This window comes from Geotrypetes seraphini, chromosome 1 (genome assembly GCF_902459505.1).
Source record: "Geotrypetes seraphini chromosome 1, aGeoSer1.1, whole genome shotgun sequence".
NCBI lineage: Eukaryota > Metazoa > Chordata > Amphibia > Gymnophiona > Dermophiidae > Geotrypetes > Geotrypetes seraphini.
Window position 1 is genome coordinate 319,527,098 of NC_047084.1, and position 15,617 is coordinate 319,542,714.

At 45.0% G+C, this 15,617-nt stretch overlaps 1 protein-coding gene across 1 annotated transcript in view; it reads left to right on the top strand.

The window, feature by feature from the left end:
- The window catches only part of CENPE (centromere protein E), a 539,120-nt gene that overhangs the window by 432,066 nt on the left and 91,437 nt on the right, over positions 1-15,617 (top strand). The window contains exons 40-41 of the mRNA XM_033956806.1: positions 1,145-1,303; positions 14,919-15,134. Of these exons, the coding sequence (XP_033812697.1) occupies positions 1,145-1,303; positions 14,919-15,134 (375 nt within the window). The remainder of the gene's footprint in view (positions 1-1,144; positions 1,304-14,918; positions 15,135-15,617) is intronic.

The window sequence follows — 15,617 nt, forward strand, 5'->3', positions numbered from 1 at the left end:
ATTTTTATAAGCACAATTAATATACTACTTTATCCTAAAGAAAAATAAATAAATAGAAATTTTTTTCTACCTTTGTTGTCAGGTTTCTGCTTCCCTCATCTTCTCATTCAATTCCTTCCATCCACTGTCTGTCTTCTCTCTGCGTCTTCCATTTGCTCTGTTACTGTGCCTCTCCCTTCACTCCCCCCCCCCCCTCCCAATTGGTCTGGCACCCATTTTCTTCCCTCCGCTCCCCCATAGTCTGGCATCTCTGTTTTCTTCCCTTCAAGCGTCTTCTCCCCATTCTCTCTTCCCTATTCCCTTCAAGCGTCTTCTCCCCATTCTCTCTTCCCTATTCCCTTCAGCGTCTTCTCCCCACTCTGTCATCCCCATTTCCCTTCAGCGTCTTCTCCCCACTCTGTCATCCCCATTTCCCTTCAGCGTCTTCTCCCCACTCTGTCATCCCCATTTCCCTTTAGTGTCTTCTCCCCACTTTCTCTTCCCCATTTCCCAGCGTCTTCTCCCCACTTTCTCTTCCCCAGCTCCCTTTGCACGGTCCAGCAGCTCCCTCCTGCTGGCCAGCCATGCACTCCGTCCTTCTCTTCCCCTTAGCTTCTCTTCATGGCAATTTCTATAAGGTTATGCCTTGTATTGCAGTCGGAGCCTTGAAGTCGCATCGCGTTGGCTGCTGGAAAAGTCTCATCCGCTGCAACCAGAAACTGGAAATTGCATCAGAGGAGACTTTTCCAGCAGCCACATGTGACGCGACTTCAAGGCTCTGGCTGCAATACAATGCATAGCCGTATAGAAATCACCACAAAGAGAAAGGAAAGGGAGGGAGGGAGATGCACGGCTGGATGGCCGGCGGGAAAGGGGGCTGCCGGACCACATGCTTGTTCACCGCGTGTGCTCACTCCTTTAACTGCGGAGACAAGACCATTCACTGCTTCACGGGGCAGTGACCTTTTTTGTCACCGTTTTAACGGGTTAATCGCGGGTAACAACAACCGTGTCATTTTCTAGTTCTTAGTTCTGCTTGGCTATTCGGCAGACTGATGTAATTAGCAGGTAAGAATCTAATTTCTCCTTGATACTGTGTAGCCCAAGTGGCGAGTTCTTTGTATATCAGCTTTAAATAAGTCTAAGGAAACATTTTATTTTATAGAAACTGCAGGAAGAGAAGATGAAAAACAATGAACTCTCAAATCATATTGATCTATTGGAGAAGGAAATTTCTGTTATGCAATCTAATCATTATTCTCAAACAGAAATTGAAATTGCCAAGTTCATTGGTTTCCAAGAAGAAAGAAATCAGCAACTCCAGGTATTGTAACTTTTATTTACCCTGAAGACACATAGGGCTCCTTTTACGAAGGTGTGCTAGCGTTTTTAGTTCACGCTACAATGCCACACACGCTAGACGCTAACGCCTCCATAGAGCTGGCGTTAATATTTTCCATGTAGCGCAGGGTTAGCACATGCTAAAAACGTTAGCGCACCTTCATAAAAGGAGCTCATAGTTTAGTCTTTTCAAAAACACTGAATAAAAATTGATTGTACTGTGGGGAATGTTGGTTTTTGTTAATTCAGATTAGAGAAAAAAAATCAAATTAACTTGATGTCAAATGAGCTTTCAATGTAAGTAGGAGGGTTTTTTAAATATAATTTTTATTGAATTTTTTCATTTTTGGAAAATACATACAACAGCAAACAATGAAAATTAGCAGAACTAGGAAGGTCCTCCGTGTTAATCTTTCACAAAGACCTAAAGTTTCCAACACCCCCCCCCCCCACACACACACACACACACACACACACACCACCACGTACCCCACCCCCATGAACCTCTCCCCCCATCCCTGCACTCCAGTGTCAAAAGTTCAAAAGCGAACTTCTAGCTCTATGGGGCAGTCCCTCCCAAACAGGAGCCCAGATTCTCCTAAATTTCCTCCATTGATCTGGCCCACCCCGTCGGATATCCAGATATTCAAATTTTAACAAAGTAAACATTTTATTTCTCCGTTGAGTAATAGTGGGCACCTCAGCTTGACGCCACAACAAGCGAATATATTTTCGAGCCAGTAAGGATGCTTTTTGCAGTAATAAATTCCCCCCCCCCCCTAGACAAACCCAAACAAACCCCTGAGAAAAGAGCAGAACATCCGCCCTCAGAGGAATCTGCTTATGCAGAACAGACTGCAAGTACAGGGCTACAAAAAACCAAAATGTTTGAATGCGATCACAAGACCAAAACATGTGAAGCAACCTGGCAGGGGAGAACTGGCACTTAGGACACCAGGCATCAGAGGCCTATCCAGATACACATGCCCTATAAGGAGACACATTCAGCCGCAAACGAAACTTGAACTGCTGCTCCTGAAGTACAACGGAACGAGTCAGATGTTTCATAAGAAGATGAAGTCCATCCCCCGTAATCTGCTCCGAAGGGGAGAGGTCCTGGTTCCATTGAACCGCTACCACCTTGTAGTCCCAAGGGGTATTGAAGCTATCTAAGTTGACTTGATGAAAAGATAAACTGATCCAAGTCAAGCGGGATAGAGTCAAGGTCTCATACACCACATCTGCCATGTCTTCTTTCAAAGTAGCAACATCTAAAAATTGAAGGAAGTGAGTTACCTGGCGGTAGAAAAACCAATCTCGAGCCTCCAACAGCCCGCCTCCTGCAGGTCCGGAAAAGAACAAAGCACTCAGTCCCCTGACACCAAGGCCTCAAGCACTCCATCTCTGCATGTAAAGTTTGGATGCGTCCGGATCCAGATCGCGATTATCCCACAGGGGCAGTAGGACCGTGGAGGTAAAAGGCAGATGCATTTGCTTACAAAACCATTGCCAACATTGTCGCATAGATCTCAGCAGAGGATGATTCCTAGTGGGAAAAATCCAATGAGGGCGCTTAACATAAGGGTAATACAGCAGGTGAGTAGGAGCCTTTAATTGTTGCTCAAGAGTGACAAGTGTGTAATACTTGGTGTTCTTGATCTAATCTACCAGATGTCGAAGAAGGCAGGCCACATTGTATCTCCTCAAATCCAGAAGTGCCAATCCTCCCCCTTCCCCACAGGTAGAGATAATTGAGCAAGAGTAATGCGTGGTTTTCTATGATTCCATAGAAATTTACATAATACAGTGTGAAACATGTTAATATCCTTATTAGTAATATACAATGGAAAAGGCTGCATCACATAGACCCACTTGGGGAACAAAACCATTTTATAGAGTGCAATTCGACCTTGTAAAGACAAAGGGAAATGAGACCGGAGACCCAAAAGATCCTGGCATTTACCCAATAACACAATAAAATTTTCCTGGTAGGCCTGGGACAAAGAGCCAGTGATATATAAACCCCCACATATTTAAGTTTGTGTGCCACCTTTCGCAAAGGGAAGGAGCGCGTACAGTCCACATAGGTGTACCCACCAAAAGCCAGGACCTCCGATTTCTCCAAGTTTAGTTCCAAACCAGACACCCTCCCATGATCACCAACCAACTGCATCACCCGCGGAAGAGACCGACCAGGTTGGGTCAACAGAAGCAAAATGTCATCCGCAAATGCCAGGCAATGCACCTCCTCTAGCCCCACGGACAGCCCAAAGACCAACCCATCCTCTCGGATCTGCCACAATAAAGGTTCCAAATATAAGATAAACAATAAAGGGGAAAGAAGGCAACCCTGTCGAGTTCCACGCTCCACCGGAAAATAACCAGATACCAGCCCATTAACCAACACCGCGGAACTAGGAAGGTGATACAGAAGATGAACCATATTCAAAAAAGAGCCCCCCAACCCATAGCCCTCTAGCACAGTGAACAAATATTCCCAGTCCACACAATCAAATGCTTTACTAGCATCAAGACTGATCAGAAGCCCGGAAGGGAGTGAGTAGCACTATGTCCCAGGGCCGCCATCACCTTCCAGACGTTCCAAACAGCCTGTCTCCCCCGAACGAACCCCACCTGATCCTGATGTATCAAATCAGGCAGTAAAACGGATAAACGATTAGCCAAGATTAAGTTCATAGTTAATGAAATAGGACAGTAAGGATCCACAAAATCCGGGTTTTTATCAGGCTTGGGAATCAACACAATATGTGCACGATTAGCATGGGTAGGGAAGGCCCCCATGGATACCACACGAGCAAAATAAGCCTCCAAAGAACCAACAATACGATCCTGTAAGATTTTATAAAACTCAGAAGAGAGACCATCGGGGCCCAGAGCCTTTGAAAGCGGAGAGTCCTTAATGGCCTGCCTGATTTCCAAAGCAGTAATGGGAGCATGCAGAGCCTCAACCTCAGGGCAAATGTAAAGAGTCCAAATAGGAAGCCAAGTCACCAGGAGACAAGTCTCCGCGAAAAGAACTCTTGAAAGTGGCGGGAAAAAATGTCAGTGAGACAGTCCCATCTGTGACTGAGGAATTATGCTGCAAAAGCCCTTGACAAAAATGGGGACCCTGCCAGGGATGAACCATGCAGGCCAACAATTTACCAGGACGATTCCCATATCTATAAAAATCTATGCTTGTAAAATTGGAAGGACTTTAAAGCATGTTCATGAAGTTCAACCTGCAATGCCACCCAAGCAACCTGAAGGGAGTCCTATCAGCCAGACTGCGAGAAGCGATCCATTGACGCTTACAAGGTTCAATATTGTGATGTAAATATAAGAGTTCCCGCGAGTATTCCTTCCGCTTCCTGGCCACATACACTAAAGTCTCTCCGTGGAGGACTGCCTTGGCAGATTCCCATAAAAGCACCAGGTCCAATGTAGAGTGAGCATTGTCCCGCAAATGGTTATCCCATGTCTGAAGAATGAACTCCCTATATTACAGGGGTCCCAATAAAGGTATCTAGGAAACTTCCACTGACCAGGCACGTTCCCAAGTTGGACGCCCTAAATCTCCACCCACACAACAACGTGATCAGAAACCGTGGGGGTTCCAATCTCCGCACGCAGCACCCTAGGAGGAAGAAGACACCAGTCACCAATTTGTGACATAGTATGATGAGCCTGGGCCACATGGGTGAAATCCTTATTAACAAGATGATAAAATCGCCAAACATCTACCAAATCCAATACCTGGCAAAACTGGGCAAAGCCCCACGTGGGCCGATGATCAGCAGAAGAAGCCTCACCCCCAAGCGATCCATATCTGGATCAAGGACCACATTGAAATCACCAAACAGAGTGGGAAGGTGCAGAAAGATGACACACAAACCAATTAACTGTTGAAAAAAATCCATGTCAAAGACATTTGGGGCATAGATATTAGCAATCACCAGCTCCTGTCCCTGCACCTCCAAATGAAAGAACAAATACCCCCCCCCCCCCCCATCTCCGATCCTTGACAACCTTACAAACAGTATAAGGAAGAAATTTACTTAGGAGGATTTCCACTCCTGCACTATGGATGTTGCCCGAGGAGTAGAAAACCTCCTTGACCCAACCCCGAGCCAATTTGTCAAGCTCACTATCGGATAAATGGGTCTCCTGGAGACAAGCAATATGCATATGCTGTTTCTTTAATAACTATAAAATTTTTGAGCATTTCACAGGCGAATTGATGCCTGCCAGATTCCATGAGCATGCCCGTAGTGCAGACTCACCCAGTATCATACCACAAACATGCAAATAGCAGACTCCAAGAAATGTACAAGAGGATCCTGCGCCCAGCCCTCACCAGATCCCCCACAAACCTCTGACCAAGAAGAAACCCAACCAGTCGCCCTCCCCCCCGGAAACCTAACCCCAACACTGGAGTGTATAACCCATCTCACCCCAGACCCAAACCAAAAGGATCCCCCACTCCCCTCTTAGTATTAACCCCAGAAATCCCACTTCACAGCAAAAGTCCCAATCCTCTCCCCTATGCAACTAACCAACAGGACAAGGCCCCCTAAATACAAAGACCACCCCAATACCAACCACTGCTTCACCACCCCAAATTAAACCTGCCCTCGTTTCACACTCCCCATCGAAACAGCACCAATTCACTCACCATTCAGACATAAAACACTCACTCCAGTACAAACCAAGCAAGCCAGGATTCATGAGTCCTCTGCAGAAATGTTCTCAGTCCCCTGGCATAGACAGCGGTCCCCCGCCTGGACCACAATAATTCCCAGCATGTTGACAAAGGTGAGGGCCTCAGCAGGTGAATCAAAAGTCTGCAGTCTGCCCTGTCGCTGAATCCGGAGACGTGCTGGATAGAGGAGAGCAAATTTTACTTTGTGATGGAATAACGCAGAGCAAATGGGGGTGAACTCCTTCTGCCGCACCGCTACCAAGGGCAAATAATCCTGGAAGCACAAGATTTTCTTGTTTTCATGATGCAAGTCCTTGTCCGCCCGGATAGCCTGCAAGATTGCCATTTTATGGGCAAAGTTTAAGATTTTGAAAATGGCCACTTGGGGCCAAGAACCCTTAGGCCCCAAACGATGCGCTCTCTCCACATGCAGCTTGCCCAGGCAGGAATCCAAAGAAAGAGACTGAGGAATCCACTACTCCAAAAAACCAATTTGCTCTGCATCAGCGATCCTCTCCGGCAGCCCAACCAGCCTCAAATTGTTGCATCTAGTACGGTTCTCCAGGTCATCGACTTTCTCAGTCAGCTGGGCTAGTTGCTTGGCCATACGGGTAGCACTCGACTCCATCGGGGACACCCGATCCTCCAGGGCAATCACCCATGTCTGGACCTCATCCAGCTCCAGGCTCATGCTGTCCAATCGTTCATGAGCCGTATCTATTTTATCAAAGAATTACTGCAGCTTTTTGTCTATAGCTGTCTCCACAGCAGCCATGATCTCCACTATTATTTCAGCCGTCCACATGGGATTATTAGTAGTGTTAGGGCTCACAAGTCTGGAAGCAGACACCATCTTGGTCTGGGGGGGGTTTACCACGCTCCCATTCCTTTCAAACTGGCCAGGTCACCATAAAACATACGGGACACCACCCTGGGAAACTGGACACCAGCAGGCAACACTCCCCTCACTGAACAAGCCACAGCCTGCCTAAAACACAGCTTTAATGCAGATGACAGGGGACTCGAGGACGGGAGCAGAGCCTCTCTCAGCGTCTGCTCAACCTCATGACGTCACCAGAAGTCGAGTTATTTTTTAAATTTTTATAAAGGATCCCCAATGGATAGGCAATTCTTTTATTTTTTTCTCTCAGCTTGTCTATTCACCCAAACCCTGTTGAACAATTATGCTACTTTTTCTATTAGTACTCCTATAAAAGAACTCTAGATAGGTGGTCACTGACCCAGCCAAGGAAGCTTTTGAGATGGTGGTTCTCTTTGCATTCATTCTTTCTCATTGAAAATTTTCCACAACATGGACGCTCCTGAACCCACCCCAAATGTCTGCCAAAGGTAACATCAGCTTTTCATATTAGTCAATAGCATTTCCTGCATTATTCTATAGGTCTCATGTTTTCAAGAGTGAACAGACTTTCCTAATCTGGATTACACAAGAAAAGGGTCCAACGCTCCCAGCGGACTAGGTCCTTAAGGTTGTTTATGTGGATTGCTATATTGATTTTTTTTTTTCTTAATACTTTTTAATAAAGTCCATCTCAGGAACATTGTCTTTCCACAGTATTTCTTTGGTTTTCTTACACAAGAAAACTGGCATACTTAGAAAATATCACTATTATCCCAGGACAAGCAGGCAACCTTTTATCACATATGGGTGATGTCATCCACAGAGCCCTCGCAAGCATACTTGCTTGTAGAAAACTTTAGAAGTTTCGAGTCAGCCACACCGCGCATGCGCGAGTGTCTTCCCACCCAGCACAGGGCAAGTCTCCTCAGTTTTCCGCGGAGCTGAAAAGTCTGTACTTTGACATTCTGCGCTGAACTTCATTCGCTTTGTGCCTTCTCTCACCACGGTTTGTGTTCTTTTTAGTTGCGAATCACTGTTACTTATTTTCTTTTAATTTAAAAAATAAAGACTTATTTTTCTTCGGCAACTGACTGGTAGGGCAGGCCACTCGGCTGCAGGCTTCAACTTCGCAGCGGCTATCTTCCCTCCTATGTCCCGGCCAGTAACGGGCTTCAAGAAGTGTAGCCAGTGCCAGCGTGCGATTTCTCTCACAGACCCACACCGCTGGTGCTTCAAGTGCCTCAGGTCTGACCATAGTCCTAAGTCGTGCGAGCGCTGTGCTATTCTTCAACCTCGAGCCCTTAAATGTCATCGGGTTTTAGTGGGAAAACTCTTCAGAATGGACTCTTCAGTGACACCCTCGACCTCGAGTGCTACTTCAGTCCCACAAACTTCCACTATTACCCCCAAGTCCTTTTCTAGGGTACTTTTACCCATTACTAGCCCTCCCATCGTATAGCTGTACTTCTGTTTCCTACATGCAAGACTTTACATTTCTCTACTTAAACTTCATCTGCCATCTCGTCGCCCACTCTCCTAGTTTGTTCAGGTCCCTTTGTAAATCTTCACAGTCCTCTTTAGTCCTAACTCCACTAAATAGTTTTGTGTCATCTGTGAATTTTATTACTTCGCACTGCGTCTCTGTATCTAGATAATCTATATAATAAAATGCTAAGTGCACATGCACTCTTACCGTGTGCTTCCCTGATCTGTCAGGCTATGGTGGCAAGAGTGCGCATGCGCTATACCAGGACTCGTGGAGCGTCGGCTGCCAGGAGAAGGGCTTCGAGGGAAGCGGCTGTCGGCGGAGGACAGACGCCGGGCCAGGACGGTCTGCAGATAGACGACTTGCTCCAGCTCGCGCCGCTTTCAAAGTTAAAAATAAATGGCCCCACACCGCCTCCCTGCTCGCGCAGACCTCCATCAACGAAAAACGGCACTACCGGCTGAAGTTTATTTTAAAAGTTTAAAGCCGCTGCGGCGGCTCCTCTCATGAGCCGCACCTGCGTCAGAGAAGGCTTCCGACGCAGGCAACGATCATGAGAGGAGCCACAGCGGCACCTTTAAACTTAAAAATAAACTTCAAATGGTAGTGCCGTTTTTCCATTTCCGGCTATGCCCTCTCTTAACTCAGCGCTCGAGCTGATCCCCAGCTCTCGCCAACTCGCCGGATTTGCGGACAACAGAGCAACAGTGCGGGGAGGAAAGAAGAGACTGAACCGTGACAACAGGTGCATGCTTTTTACATCTCTTGAGCGGCCGAGGTATTTTTACCCGTCGCAAGATTCAACATGTGTTAAAAAAACAAAAACCTAAGCAAGAACATCTGGGCAGGAGGGAGGAATACATGACCTAGGAGCCCCAGATTCTAAAACCCAACCAACAATTTGCTCTGGGGAGGGGGTGGGGAGACAGAAAGGGACCACGGAGAGACAGTCAGGCATGGCACAACAGATAAATACAGGTAGGCAGGGGGGCCAGGGAGAAAAACAGAGAGACATGCAGAAAGAAAGACAGGGGGCCAGGGAGAGAGACAGAGGAGAGAGACAGACATAAAGACACAGATAGAATAAACACAGACAGCCAGCATGCAAGGAGAGAGAGACAAAGAAAAAAAGACAGACAGCCTGTGGCCAAGGAGAGAGAGAGAAAGAAAGAATGACAAACAGACAGGGGGCCAAGGAGACAGACAGAAAGAAAGACAGCCAGCCAGCATCTAAGGAGAAAGAGAGAGAGGAAACCCCCCCCCCCCCAGACAAACACTAGCCAAGGAGAGAAAGAAAGAATGAATGACAGACAGGGGGCCAGAGAGACAGACAGACATACATCTATTCTAGCACCTGTTAATGTAACGGGCTTAAAGACTAGTTTATAAATATATTGAACAGCAGCGATCCGAATACTGACCCCTGCGGAACACCACTTGTGACCCTCCTCCAGTCAGAGTAGTGACCCTTCACTCCTACCCTTTGCTTCCTACCCACCAACCAATTTTTGATCCATTTATGTACGTCTCCTTCCACCCCATGGTTCTTCAGTTTCCATAGTAGGCGCTCATGGGGTACCTTGTCAAAGGCTTTTTGGAAATCTAAGTATACGATGTCTATGGGGTCCCCTTTGTCCATCCATTTGTTAATTCCTTCAAAGAAGTGCAATAAGTTCGTTAGTCACAATCTTCCCTTGCAGAAGCCATGTTAGCTTGTTTTCATCAGTTTATTCCTTTCTAGATGCTCGTCGATGCTGTCTTATCAGCGCTTCCGCCATCTTCCCCTGAATTGAAGTCAAACTTACCGGTCTATAGTTCCTTGGGTCACCTCTTGATCCTTTTTTAAAGATGGGCGTAACATTTGCTATCTTCCAATCCTCCGAGATCACACCTGTTTGCAGGGATAGATTACAAACCTGCTGTAGTAGTTCTGCTATTTCCTCCTTGCAATCTTTCCTGTCTGGCTGTTTTCAGACAATGCCGCCACGGTGGCTTATGTCTACAGACAAGAAGGCACCAGTAGTGCTCCCCTACCCCTGGAGCACAGATGTTGTTCAAGTGGGCGGAAGTTCTTCAAGCCTTCTCAGCTGCCGACACGGCAGAGGTAGAGACAGTAATTTCTCATTGCACTTAAAACGCTCATGTTTTTGAAATGTCCAGTCAAACTTGTTTTTTGTCAGTTAGCAAAAGTGGAACCCATCACGCACTCAACTTCCTCATGCCTAAGAACATAAGAATTGCCGCTGCTCAGAACAGTGGTCCAGCCTGCCCAGTAGTCCGCTCACACGGTGGCCCTCGGGTCAAAGACAGTACTCTAAATGAGTCCAGCCTCGCCTGCGTATATTCCAGTTTTGCAAGAACTTGTCCAACTTTGTTTTGAAACCCTGAAGTGTGTTTTCCCCTATAACAGATTCCGGAAGAGCGTTCCAGTTTTCTACCACTCTCTGGGTGAAGAAGAATTTCCTTATGTTTGTACGGAATCTATCCCCTTTCAACTTTAGAGAGTGCCCTCTTGTTCTCCCTACCTTGGAAAGGGTGAACAGTCTGTCATTATCTACTAAGTCTATTCCCTTCAGTATTTTGAACGTTTCGATCAAGTCCCCTCTCAGTCTCCTCTTTTCAAGGGAGAAGAGGCCCAGTTTCTCTAATCTCATTGTATAGCAACTCCTCCAGTCCCTTAACCATTTTAGTCGCTCTTCTCTGGACCCTTTCAGGTAGTACTGTGTCCTTCTTCATGTACGGCGACCAGTGCTGGACGCAGTATTCCAGGTGAGGGCGCACCATGGCCCAGTACAGCGATTGGCTGGCCCGGAACTTCCTCCCCGAAGTTAGAATTGATGTCGGGTGGCGAGAGTTGGTCAGCTCCGAGCTGGGGAAGATAAGCAGGGAGAGCTAAGACCTCGGCGCTGGCCTGTTCCCCGATTGCAGTGGCTTGAGGGAGGGCAGTGAGAAGGGAAGGGAAGCAGATTGGGGACACCTGCTTTAGGCAAGCCGCAGTCGCGGCCTGTATGCGATTGTCCTCTCCACAATCAGAAAACTTGTGAAGTGGAGAGGACAGATTGTGGGTCGCAAAATAGTCCCTGGGGGGCCGCATGCATCCCGGGTGTTTGAGACTGCTGATCTAATTTAATTTGGGTAGGCGATTTTCCTTTCAAATGAAGGAATTTTATCATGGCATGATACACAATGTTCTCCTTTTTTTTTTTTTTTTTTTTTTTAATAAAGTGGCACAGTTCACTTCAAAAGGCTGACAAAACAAAGCTACTTTTCAACAAATCAAATCCTTAACGCACTCCTCCTCTTCCTTAACGTATTCCACCTCTTCCCTTCCCACTCTTTCAAGATTGTTGCTCCCTCCATTTAACTTATATGCATTGGCTTCCTTCTCTTAAATTCAATGTATTCTCTTACTGTATGCACTGTATATAGTCCTTCCCTCTCTTAATTATAAACCTATAACTAGTTTGACTTTACGATTGCTTTGTTATGTTCTTCAATTTCAACCACATTGTGTGTATTTCATTGTGTGAACCGCCTAGAACTCCCTGGGTATGGCGGTATACAAAATTAAAATTATTATTATTATTATTATCTGCTAGACACTCTTGGTCAGGCTAGAAACCTTTCAATTGACCCTCATATAAACAAACAGGAAGAAATAGGGTCATACCTCCAGTGCTGGAAAACTGTCATAATGTGGAAATGGTGCAAAATATCCTCAAGGGAAAAAAACTTTTAGCTATTAAGTATAATTAACAACAAAATTGAGGCTAAGGATAAATAAGAATAGTGACGGGAGGAAAAGCCTTTTTACTTACTTGCTCAATATAAAAAGGTGCTTGAATGCCTTCCACATTTATCAGAGATTGATCTCAAGACCAACTCCATTAGGGTTCACCTTGGTGCTTATTGTAAACCCATCTGTATACAGCCTTTAGTTCACTTTGTGGTGTTCATTTCTGATTAAACCACTCATCATGCCTCCTGCAGTGTAATGGAACCTTACTGTTCTTACCCCACTGATGAAAGTTCCTTTTTGAGCCATTAGATACCTGCCACTTGAAATGTCTGACCTGGAAGCCCTTTTGATGGTGGTTACTTCAGTACTCAAGGCTAGTGGGTCCCTTGTGCTAATAACTGATCCATCTTACACTGTTTTCTAATACCAGAGTGGTTCTGCATACCGATCCAAAGTTCCTTTCTAAAGTTTGTGTCAGCTTTCTATTTTAACCAGTCAATAGTCCTTCTAACCTTTTTCCCTAAACCTTATTCTCATAAAGGTGAAAGAGCCTTGGCCTATCAGTAGCAAGCTAAAATTCATAAAAAGTTTACCCAAGGGTAACGTTGCTGCCCTTGGTTTCTTTTGTGCGGCTGTCATGTTTCCTCTGGCCAAGTCAGCGCTCACGCTCACCACTCATAGTGTTCAACGGATTACATCAAGACAGTGCCACCACCAAATTGAACATGACTTCCATGCTAAATGTGGCAATCTGATCCTTGTTTCTGGGGCAGCATTCTGTACTTCAGTCTGGGCATATGTTATAACAGACTGGAATTGCTTGGAATTTGTCCCCTTTTTGGCAGAGTTACACCAAAGGAATGAAAGGATCAGTAAATTCATCTCTTGTGGTGCTGGAGCAATTTTGCACTGTCATGTCTGCTAAAATCAAACTTGACTATGTTGTTTAGATAAAGGCATTACCTCCTTAACACCATGCCATAGTTGTTAATATGAATGTGTAATCAATATTTTAACATCTTTAAAAAAAAAAAGAAAGTTTAACCAGTTTTCTTTTTGTTGTGACACAACAGGATGGGATCATCTTCAGCAAACTTTTCTAACATTTCTTTCACTTATACCCAGGCTAACCTGACTGTAAAGGTTCATGTCATAACTCAGTGTCACAGCTATGGTTGCATTAGTAGCAGACTCGAGATCATTTGTAGAGCTGTGACATGGACTTCATCTATACATTCACAGCTCACTATTATTAGAACAGGACTCACTATACTTAGAACAGGACTCATCAGGTGACAGTTTTTCACAATATATTTGAGGTTTAGAGAGTCTAATTCAATTCCTTCTAGGTCCTTCAATTCCAGGTTGCTGTTTTCCACCCCCCCAAAAAAAAAAAAAGATAAATGTGTTCTGTTATCATCAAAAATATATGGGTGAATATTTGGCTGACATTGCTGCCTGGATATCCTGCTGTCATCTGAAATTAAACGTGTCCAAGACTGAGCTGTTCCTCTTTCCTCCTAAACCCTCTGCTCCTGTCACTCTATTCTCTGTCTCTGTAAATAGTACTGTCATCGTTCCAGTCTCCACCGCTCACAATCTTGGAGTCTTCGATTCCAACTTCTCATTTTCTACACACAGCCAACAAACTGCTAAGGCCTATCGTTTCTAGCTCTACGACATCACTAAAATTCATCCACACACACTCGGAACCTCACACTTAGATTACTGCAATTTATTTCTAACTGGTCTCCCGCAGTGCTGCCTCTCCCCCCCTGCAATCTTTGGAAAACTTTGCTGCATGACTTATCTTCTACCAAATTTGTTACATTCATATCACCCCTCTCCTCAAATCACTTCACTCCACCTTCACATACAGTTCAAGCTCCTTTTGCTGACCTACATGTGTGTTCATTCTGCTGCCCCTCAATATCTCTTCTCTTCTTATACAACTACCAGAGAAGTCCATTCCTCAGATAAGCTGTTCTTAGTTGTCCTCTTCTCCTCCACTGCCAATTCCAGACTTTGTTCCTTTTATCTAGCTGCCCCATATGCCTGGAATAAATTATCTGAGTTTGTCCACCACACCCCTTCCCTTACCTTGTTTAAAAGCAGACTGAAAACCCACCTTTTTGATATAATCTTAAATCCATAATCCTACTCCCCACTGTCCACCAACCTAGCCAGCAGACTAACCATTTCTCTTAACTGTATCCTGTTTGTCTTGTAAGTTCCTTTGAGCAGGGACTGTCTTCATGACTCTATAAAGTGCTGTGTTCGTCTGGTAGCACTATAGAAATAATAATAGTAGTAGTGAATGCCTGTTGCAGCTCCACATTTTGTAGTGTTTCCCTTTTTTCTGTTTAAGTAGTTTGTAACTAGGAAGTGTCATAGGATTAAACAGTCTTGCTTGCCCTCGGGAAAGTGGTGAGGGAAGATGAACTTCCTTATTCTGTAGCAATAGTTCTCTGAGGACAGCAGGACTTTAATCCTCACACTCCCTCATCTTCCCAAGGAATCGTACTGTTCTAGATATCATAGTAGTAGACTGAGACGGTCCCGTGCTACAGTTGCAGGCAGGAATAGGCATGTATGTGCAATGAGCCTGCCCAAAAGCTTCTGGAAAAAGTTGCTGGGATACCAATTCCCATGCTGAACTCTTGGAGACATCACTCATAGATGAGGATTTAATTTCTGCTGTCCTCAAAGAACACCTGCTACTGGTAAGTAACTTGGTTTTATTGTATATCGAGGCTTTTTTTCTGCTATTAGAATGGAATTGTAATTTTGTTTACTGTTTTAAAAATAGGAGCTTGTGGAAAGATTCTTCAATATTGACTCACAGCACAACAGTTGTATAAACAGAATCTATGATGGTTTGTCCAAAGAAGTAGAGTGTCAAAAGGAGCTGATGGCTAAAGTAAATGAGTCTCTCTCAGCTACACTCTCAAAGTCATTTGCGAGACTACAGAATGAAAATCTAAAACTAAATACACAGTTCCAGACACAACTTTATAAATTTAAGGTATGAACTGCAGAAAGTTGCTGAACAAGAATACAACCAGCAACATGTTTTTTTCCCATATCTCTAAGCCTTACAGTCGATTGTCGTTATGGTACAGATTTGCGGGGCCTTGCCCTGAAAATGTTTTCAGAACAAAACTAAGTTGGCATGCATCCATTATCCTCCAACTGCCCTTAATGGGGGGGTGGTGCCTTGTAGCTGCTGATGTACACTGGCTCATAAGCCCTTGATCTATACATTCATGCCAACAGTTTGTTGGAGTGATTGATCTTAATATCTTTACCAAGGCACTGATAGCTAGTAAAAGGAAGCAGCAGAGGTGGCATGCATGGAAGAGTGAAATTGGTAAGCTGAAGTATTTGAATTTGTTTTTGATTGATTTCTGGAAATCTGTTTGCCAGTTTCTACAGCAAAGAGGCATATAAATTTATAATCATTCTTCAGATGTCAAGACCAGTGTTAGATATGCTGTGGCCCAGGGCA